This window comes from Bombina bombina, chromosome 1 (genome assembly GCF_027579735.1).
Source record: "Bombina bombina isolate aBomBom1 chromosome 1, aBomBom1.pri, whole genome shotgun sequence".
Taxonomy (NCBI): Eukaryota; Metazoa; Chordata; class Amphibia; order Anura; family Bombinatoridae; genus Bombina; species Bombina bombina.
The window spans coordinates 1,494,550,012-1,494,560,473 of NC_069499.1; the positions used below are offsets into that span (position 1 = coordinate 1,494,550,012).

General features: G+C 35.5%; 1 protein-coding gene across 1 annotated transcript; it reads left to right on the top strand.

Moving 5' to 3' along the window:
• The first annotated feature begins 1,809 nt into the window (after positions 1–1,809).
• LOC128643558 (uncharacterized) lies at positions 1,810–4,642 on the top strand. Its single transcript, XM_053696400.1, has 6 exons — positions 1,810–2,097; positions 2,766–2,924; positions 3,517–3,618; positions 4,072–4,143; positions 4,303–4,365; positions 4,451–4,642. The coding sequence occupies exons 1-6, from the start codon at positions 1,839–1,841 to the stop codon at positions 4,567–4,569; spliced, it is 774 nt and encodes a 257-aa protein (XP_053552375.1). The 5' UTR covers positions 1,810–1,838; the 3' UTR covers positions 4,570–4,642.
• The last annotated feature ends 5,820 nt before the right edge of the window (positions 4,643–10,462 follow it).

Sequence of the window (10,462 nt, forward strand, 5' to 3'; positions counted from 1 at the left end):
CGCCCCTTTTATTTTCAACAGTTATATTTGACAAAATTTCAATGTGCCCTAATACTTATTAACCCTTTATATTACATGCAGCATCACAAGATAAAGTATTTTAATTTTGATATTGTTTACTTGTTTTATAAAACTCTGGAATGAAATCCAATATGCTATCTTACAATCTTTAAATAAAAAGTAAAATAATAAATATTTACTGTGATTTCATAGGGTCACACAAATTAATGATTATGGCATTCAGTGTCTGTTTAAGTTTTCACACTTACAACATTCAGGTGTTGCATTAATTGTATTACCTGAGGAGGAGGAGGAGGAGATGGAAGAGGTAGGAGCTGGCCCCATAGCCCTTCTGACTTCCACTACAATTATAAAAAATGGCATTATAATTTAAACTTGAATATTAACAATTACACATTTACTTTAAACAGTTAACAATTACAGATTTACATTAAACAACAGTTAACATTAACTTACATACCTGTTGTTTGTCCAACACCTGGGTCAGGGGTGCTGCACATTATGTCTGGCTGTGTTGTAGCTGAAGAAAAACTGTGGCTGGAGTCTGTATCAATCAGCCCAGTATCAACCACAGGTAACGGCTGTGTAGCAACAGTAGAAGCTCTACTAGTAGATGCTGTAATAGATTAAGGTTTAAAATCAATATTAAGTATTAATATAATTGAAATCCAATATTAAACATTTATACCATTAACATTTTTTAAAATTCGGCGTCAGAAATGACGCCGTTGAAATATATAAATGTACCTTGTGCGGCTAAGGCGTCAGTGTCGTGGTCAAAATCTTCTAGACCCTGAAGCATATTTTCTCCCAATTTCTCCATTAACAAAGTTTCATATGTTGAGAGTTCTGCAACATATGGCTTCCCACCACCTGTCTGACGTGCTGTCTTTTTTTCTCTGGCCATCTTTGCCTTCAAGATTCTCTTAATATCCGAGAATCTTTTTTTGCAATTATCTACAGTTTTAACATTGTTCCCCTCAGCAGATACATTTTCTGATATTGAGCGCCATATTTCGTTTTTCCTGGAGGTAGTTGTTTTTTGTGCTTTAGCACCAAATAAAAAATCGTAATTTTCCAGCACCATAGTAACAAGAATCTGGTTCTGCTGGAAATTGAATTGGATATTGCGTCCTGATTTTGTTTTTCCAGACCCTGCAGATGCCATTGTCTATGCCAAATTGAAAGGTAATGGTTAACAGACAATTCTATCTCCTGAACCATACACATTCAATTGACTTTTCTCTTGATATTTATTGGGAATCGATGAACCAGGTGATCATTTAAATCAGCCAATCAGTATGCTATTGCAAGCAATGTAATCAATCAACAATCATCCAAAAGTTTATATAAATCCATATACTTTGTGCGCCATTCGTGTCTCCATTTTTATGTCGAATAAATTGGAGGATCTCTGATTTCAACACCCCATAGGTATGTATTTTTTTGATATTTCTCATTTTGTTCACTATTAATAACATTAATCATATAATTTACAAGATGTTTTTTTTTAATCAACAGGCCTATGGGGCCATAAGGTTTTTCATGCGCTATTTCTGTTTTTGTTTGTGACGCAGATAATATAATTTTCTATTGGTTTTTAAAACGTACATTGGTGACGCATTTAAAATTAATATTTAGATGACGCTCATCATGTTTAGTGATTCGCTGTTGCATACAATATTATTCAGATGTCCCTCCAATCAATAAGCGAAACTAAAATTTATATTTTCAATAACCAATGATACAGCTGTATACCTAGTATATTTATTGTCGCCTTAAAAAAAAGTTATTTTTGTTTCCGTGAGTTTACAAGTATGTCGAGAACACCAATTTTCACAGATGGGGAGCTTATTATACTTGTTTACGGAATGAACAGGTATTTCCCGAGGAGAATCGGTGGTGTGCGCGGTATTAGGCACGAGAGACGGGATGAAATAATATATGAGATGATGCGCAGGATGAGACGCGTTTCAGGTATACATAGGAGGCGACGACAGTGTCTGAGACGATTCAGTGACCTGAGACGCAGAGAGCCAGAACGCTATACGGCCATGAGGTCGCTCATTCGGAGATGTAAGTTTTTATTTTTTTGTTTTCTGTTTAATCTCTGTCGAAACATATGACGCACCAAAATAAAGCATGTAAAATGTTGACTGTTAAAGGGATAGTCTACATCAGAATTATTATTGTTTTAAAAGATTTAGAGAATACCTTTATTAGCCATTCCCCAGTTTTGCATAACCAACACAGTTACTATAATATACTTTTAACCTCTGTCATTATCTTGTATCTAGGCCTCTGCAAAATGCCCCTTTATTTTATTTCTTTTGACAGACTTAGTTTAGCCAATCAGTGCCTGCTACCAGATAACTTTATCTCCACAAGCACAGTGTTATCTATATGAAATACATTTAAACTAAGAATACCAATAGCCAAATAAAATAATAGTAATTTGTAGAATTGTTTAAAAAAAGATGCTCTATCTGAATCATGAATTTATTTTTGTGCATAGACTGTACCTTTAAATAGTTGAAAGCATAAATGGTAAACAATCATTTACTTATGATAAATATTCAGAAAATATAGTATAATATATAGATATATGATATATGATATATGTGTTGTTATTATTAATTTAATCTGGAGTGTACAATGTCCAATTTTGGAAGCTGCATGAGCATTAGACATAGTAGTATAAAGTGAATAGTTGTAATGTGGACATGAATACTTTATAATTGCAGACCTATCAAGGCCAAGGGAGAGGATACCTAGGTATCTGCTGCCGGTATCCCACAGCAGCCCAGTGAGCAACAGGTCATCACCACCACTGCCACTGACTTTGCTCCAACCTCAGGGTGATGAGGACTCCCAGACATCCTCAGCTATGAGTGAAAATGAAGGTAATGTTACAAGATCTCATTATTTACATTAAAATGAGATATCAAAATATTTTAAATTTCGTAATGCTGATTCCTCAGGGATGTATTATGGCCTAGGCACACACGTTATTTGCATAGGGAATCAAAATTTGGATGTGCATCACATCTGTACTGTCCTCTATCTAAAATCAAGCATATAGTACAGTGACTGATAATGTGAATGATTCTGTAGAGAAGACAGGGCACACGCAATGATTAATGCTTATAGGCATTGCTAATTCAAAAGATTTGCTAAATTAACTGCTTAAATATTTGGTGTGAAAAGCATTACACACGAGAAACTGGAACAGTGCTAAGCATCAAAAGGTGATAAGGGAGGACAAGACATTGTTACAATATGCTGTATCCCATTATCTGCTGAAGTGCATCTGTGACCTTTGTGGTTATTGCAGGTCTTAGCAGGTAACGGAATGGAATAGCTAATATGTAATATTTCTTTTTTAAAAGCATGAGGTTGTCACAACCATCTAACAGCAATGATGGTCATAACATATAACTTTAAACATATTCATCTACCAAATAATCATTTGTGTTTGTGTTTCTTCTCGGACAGATGAAAGTGATGAATCATCCTCATCATCCGAGGAGGAGATTTCCCCAGAAGCATGTCCTACACTGGTGACGGCAGAGGAGGAAGATGAGCCTGAAAATGAAGGTAGGAATCTATCATGTTCTCTTTTGTTAAAATTCCACATTGATTTGGAAATAATCTGCAGACACTTGTATCTTTTTGCTTTCTAGAACAATGTGGGGGATAATCTAGGCCTTGACAACAATTCTGCATCCATAACAATGATTTTTCAGGGGGGGTTGTGTTTCTTCTCCAACAGATGAAAGTGATGAATCATCCTCATCATCCGAGGAGGAGATTTCCTCAGAAGCATGTCCTACACTGGTGACGGCAGAGGAGGAAGATGAGCCTGAAAATGAAGGTAGGAATCTATCATGTTCTCTTTTGTTAAAATTCCACATTGATTTGGAAATAATCTGCAAACACTTGTATCTTTTTGCTTTCTAGAACAATGTGGGGGATAATCTAGGCCTTGACAACAATTCTGCATCCATAACAATGATTTTTCTGGGGGGGGTTGTGTTTCTTCTCCAACAGATGACAGTGATGCATATGCTACATCAGCCCTAAGTCCGGAGGAGAGACAAGAGGAGGAGGCGGAAAGTGAATGTAAGCATAAGCATTTATCATATATTATTTCACTGCTATATTTATTTTGAATTTGTAGACCCTATATTGTATATTTTGTAAACAATGTGGAGTATAATGTAGGCCCCTTGACGCATATTCAAGATCAATAACAATATATTTTTTGCGATTCTCGGACAGCTGAAACAGACAGTGGCACTGAATATGCAGCCACAGCAGAGGATGAGGTGGAAAAAAAAGAAAGTAGGAAGATTTCATATGATGTTTTTTTACTTATATCTGGAAAGTGAATTGTTGTAACAAAACTAATTTTGTGTTTTTATTACAGCGGTTGAAATAGGGACACAAACAGAGCCCTCAGTTACACAATTCAGGGACCTTCGTCAGGCACTGCGAAATTTTGTAGAGGCTGCAAGAGTACTAGAGCATTCACTTCAAAATCTTTAAGAAATTCATTGTATATATTTTTCTTTGTTTTACAACAATCATTTTATGAATAATTAAAAATTTATATTTATAATATCATGTGTCACTCCATTATTTTAAGGATTATCTTAAAGGGACATGAACATAAAATATATGTTTAATCATCTATAAATAGCATGCAATGTGGTAGATTATTATTTGGTTATAAATTTATATCTATCCTTTGATGTCAAACATATTTTTCAAAACCATATAGCTGCTCAATTATGTCTACATATGGATGCCTTATGTGATTGGCTTGCACATGTGCATTGTTATTTTATAAAATAAAAATATCTGAGGGATAATAGAAGTGAAAATGATTAATGCTGCTTGAAAAGGTTTTGTCTATCGGCAAAATGAAATTACATATATCAGTTTGATGTCCCTTTAACATATGAAATGACATTTTTTTTAAATATAAAACTCAATTGAGTAATAATTCACATTACATGTTTTTAATATATTATTGATACAATCGATAATATATTTCATCAATCAAAAATGATTCATATGAATACATAATGAGATATGAAGAACAATGTTGATTTATTAAAAATATTACAATGTTGATGAACATATCAAACAATTTAGTAATTGGACATAACAGGTATATAAATATATATATATACACACAAACAGACATACAGGGGCCCATTTATCAAGCTCCGAACAGAGCTTGTGGGCCCGTTTCTGGCAAGTCTTCAGACTCGCCAGAAACACTAGTTATGAAGCAGCGGTCTAAAGACCGCTGCTCCATAACCCTGTCCGTCTGCTCTGAGCAGGCGGACAGGAATTGCCGTAAATCAACCCGATCAAGTACAATTGGGTTGATTGACACCCCCCTGCTGGTGGCCAATTGGCCGCCATTCAGCAGGGGGTGGCGTTGCACCAGCAGCTCTTGTGAGCTGCTGGTGCAATGTTAAATGCGGAGAGCGTATTACTCTCCGCATTTAGTGAGGTGTTGCAGACCTGATCAGCATTGTCGGATCAGGTCCGCAACACCTTTGATAAATAGGGGCCACAGTGTCTATCTCTCTCTCTCTCTCTCTCATTATATATATATACTTTTATCTATATATCTATCTTTAACTATATCTGTATTTATATATCGATATCTATATATCTATATATCTATATATATATCTATATATATATATCTATATATATATATATATTTATAGATATAGATATATATATATAGATATATATAGAGATATATCTATATATATATATATATATCTATATATATATAGATAGATATATCTGATTATATTAAATAAGATATGTGCAGATGTCAGGTATAGAGTTGAAATAATTAGAGTAAAATAATGCTTCATATAACAAATAGTCATCAAAATTTAGAAACTGGTAATTCGCGACCTAAAACACCAAAATTTATCAACAAATTCGCTAAACCAGTACGATGCTAATCGCGCCGTACTTGACGCGCGTGTTTTTAACCTTTTTCTTCATAAATTTGAGGATCGTATTAAGATTCGCAGCCGCGATGTTTGCCGAAGTTTAGCGAGCGTATAGACGCCCGCGAATGCAACATATTTGACGCTTTGATAGATGGGCCTGCTAGGGTCTGATGTTCCAAACCCCTCCGCTCAGGTGATGATCTAAAATGATCCTCCAGCGCTGCTGGATCCCTAGTGAAATTTTCAAAAGGCAGATTTTGCTATACTTCTACAAGCGTTCCCTTAATTTCTGTATGTGAAGAAGAGACAAGCCTAGTGCAATATAGCACTGAATGACATGAAAGTTCTGCTGCATTTACACTTTGTGCTTTCTGTTTTATATCACTTTACACTTCAAACTAACTTTTATTACATTTAAACTTTGCACTTTTAATTTTGTATTCTATTTTGTTTATATAGCAGTGCATTTACAAATTCTGATTATGCCTTCACAGTTTCTCTGTAACTTTAACAAATTTGTCTTATACTTTGCATATTTATGTGTTTCTTTTAAAAATTATACTGCACTTTGCATTTCTTCTATTTGAATTAAAACTGAAAAACTGTCAGCTTCAGTTTTCCAGGGAGCTTCATTACTTTTTATGGGCCAGATAATCAAACATTCTCAAGTTTGAAAAGAGTTTATAGTGCAGACTTCACAGTGGCTAGACTCGCTAAATGTTCTAAGAAAATGGGAGGAACCTGGAAGTCCCAGAAAGATGAGTGATGCCTTCCATAGAAAGTAATGAGGCTCTCTAGGATACAAAATTTCACATGGGAGAGAGGAGGTAACTGGACAACATCCAGGGCTGATATAAAACCTCAGTTTGCATCACTTACAAATTAAACTGAAATGTTTTCACTACAATTTAACCTGATTTTGTCTTTATTTTAGTATATTTTCTGTTAGTCAAAATAAGTGTATTGTGAATTTTGAGCAAACGTCACCTGTATACAGCTGGCAAGAATATTCAGTGAGACCAGATTTTTTAAAATGCTTACAAGACTTGCAAGAGTGCTTCAGTATTACCCTGGGAACTCCACTGTTCTGCCCAGGGAACTCTCCTGTCCCTCCCACTTTCTAAAACTGACAGTTTTAGTTTACAATGAAGCAAATACAAAGTGCAATGGGATTTCAGTAGCTCTCATCCTATTGGCTGATTTGAAAATCAGCCAATAGGGTACCTTGCATTCAAGCTTCAGTGTACGGCGGTGACTGTATGAAGAGGATCCTCCACGCTGGATGAAGATGCCCTGGCGATGGATCAAGATGTCACCACCTGGATGAAGATGGATGTCCGGACTTCAGGAACCATGAGTAGATTTTCTGGGGTTATTGTTAGGTTTTTTTTGGGGGGTGTTTTTTTTTTTAGATTAGGGATGGGCAGTAAAAGAGCTGAATTCCCTTTTAAGGGCAATGCCCATAAAAATGCCCCTTCAGGGACAATGGATAGCTTAGGATTTATTTAGAATTGTTTTTTTTTAATATTTTGGGGGGTTGGTTGGGTGGGGGTATTTTACTGTTGGGGAGACTTTGTAATTTATTGGAGGTAAAAGAGCTGTTTAACTTTGGGCAATGCCCTACAAAATGCCCTTTTAAGGGCTATTGGTAGTTTATTGTTAGGTTAGGGGGTGTTTTTATTTTGGGGGGTCTTTTTTATTTTTATAGGGCTATTAGATTAGGTGTAAATTTTATTAATTTGGATAATTTTGTTTATTATTTTTTGTAATGTTAGTTTTTTAAATTTTATTTGTAGTGTTGGGATTATTTAATATTGTAATGTTAGTTTTTTTATTTTATTTGTAGTGTTGGGATTATTTAATATTGTAATGTTAGGTTTTTTTATTTTATTTGTAGTGTTGGGATTATTTAATATTGTAATGTTAGGTTTTTTTTTATTTTTCGTTTATTTTATTTATTTAAAATAGTAATGTTAGTTTAATTTATAGTTTAAACTAGTTTAATTTAAAGTTAAAGGGTGTTAGGTTTAGAGGTTAATATTTTAATTTAGTGTGTTGCGATGTGGGGGGCTGGCGGTTTAGGGGTTAATAGGTTTAGTTTAGTCTTTGCGATGAGGGGGGCAACAGTTTAGGGGTTAATAGATTTAGTTTATTGGTACCGATGTGGGGGGCGGCGGTTTAGGGGTTAATCATTTTATTTAGTGTCAGGGGTGGCAGTTTTGGGGTTAATAGCTTTAATTAGTGTTAGCAATGTTGGGGCGGTGTTTAGACTAGGGGTTTATGTTAGGTGTATGGGTTTTAACGTAATTTTCTTTTCCCCATAGACATCAATGGGGTTGAATTACGGCGATTTGCCATTCCGTGATCGCAGGTGTTAGTTTTTTTCTAGCACTCTCTCTCCATTGATGTCTATGGGGAAACTGTGCACGAGCACGTAAACTCAGCCCTTGGCTTTTGTGCGGTATGGAGCTTATTGCACCATAACGCACAGCACAAGGAGTTTTTCAGTAACACGTAATGGCAGCGCTATGGAAACTGCGATACCGCTAATTTTTTTGCATTCTTTACGTACCTGGTAAAACGCAAAACTCGTAATCTAGCTGATAGTGAACCAATGACATATGTGTGTGGCCACCAGTCAGCTAGCTCCCACTAATGCAATGCACTGCAGCTCCTAAGCCTACCTAGGTATGCTTTTTCACAATGGATTCCAAGGTAACAAAATACAATTTTTAATAGAGTAAATTGAAAAGTCTCTTAAAATTGCATTCTCTATACCAAACATGAAAGTTACATTTTGAACTTCATGTCCCTTTAATTTTCTCTTTTTGCACAGATCATTTTAGTTTCCACTGTTTGTGCTGGAAAATTGTTTGTTGCTTGTGTTTCAACCTAGACAGTGCTCCTTAGAGCAATTAATTCCATTGCAGCTACTGTGGTAAAGATCTGCCTACAGTATGTTTGGTACAGATAAGGTCACAGCATATCTGTTCCCCTTATCTGGACACATCCTTGTACAGCTCTGCCTCTATATGAGGCAGCCTGTAATATCACCATGGCGATTCAGTTTCTTCCAATAATTGGGGCTCGTTTCCATCAACCCCTGGTCCACCATTCCACCACAGCGCAATCTATCTATTTAAACCATTAACTCCTAATCCACCATGCCCCCACATCGCAGCCAACAATAAAATGTACTAACCTCTAAACCGCCATTTTCAACTTTTAACCACTAGTCCGCTGCCTCCCACAGTTTCTCCCAGCAAACTGTTAGCAAATATCCACCAACTCAATGTCAGTCCAGAAGGCTCTGGAAATGAAAGGACTCCAATTTTGTGCTTGTATACACTCAATAAATATAAGTGCAGCATACTCACTGAATCAGAAATCCAGTATCAGCGACGCCACAATATGACAAAAGAAACCTTATTGTCTTCATAAAAACATAGGTTTATTAAGCTCTACGCGTTTCAACAAACCAGTCGTCTTTCTCAAGAGCACGTTAAATGGCAGAAAAAGTAAGCTACATTGTGGCAGATACTGGTGGTTTAAATACACTGTGTACAAGTTCTAGCTTTCGGTCTAACGGAAGGTGGATTCACATAAAATTCACATTCACAATTAAATTTATTTCCAACTGAAAAACAGTCAAAAATAGAATGCTATATATAGACTACTATAGAAAACATTCAATAAAGAAACAAGTTTGTAAAGATCTCATAAAAAATTATAATTACTCGTTTTATTTCAGATGGAAATAAAACTAGCCAATCACAATCAAGTTAAATTCAGAGCAACCAATCAAATTAAAAGTTCCCATTTGAGTCGGTATAGGTAAGCTAGTTCTCAAATAGGTCCGGCCATATTCAGAGGGTTACATGATGTTAATAGGCCAATCCGGGTGTGGTCTTCGTTTTTGTGTTTGATTTCTACTTTAAGTTGCCGAATAAGTCTGGGTTATCCGTGATGAATCACATGTTTGATTCGACCAATCATTTGTTATTGATGTTCCAGTCCAGCTAAGGAAATCACGTGATCATGGACATCCAATAGCCGAGTCCCAAAAGTGTCACAGTTTTTCACCTGTATCCAAAATAAACAGTAAAGCATACTATCTTTATGATATAACTTTATAGGAAAGATAGAAATAATTAGTCATCAGGTATTATACATGTTTAAATCGTACCATCACAAGGATATAATATCGGAAAAAAATGAAGACATATTTTCATATCGCTCAGGGTGCTGGAGATATACGGAGCTATAGTAAAACTTACAGCATATATAGTTATATATATACATACAGAATTCAATAGCCATTTTTTAAATGAAAGCTGCAACCCTAATGTTTTTGTTAAGACCCCATTGGCCGTATGTTCTAAGGGTGGGTATCCACCATAGTTCTCTTTTTATAAGCTCCTTATCTATTTGTCCCCCTCTCCAGTGTAGTG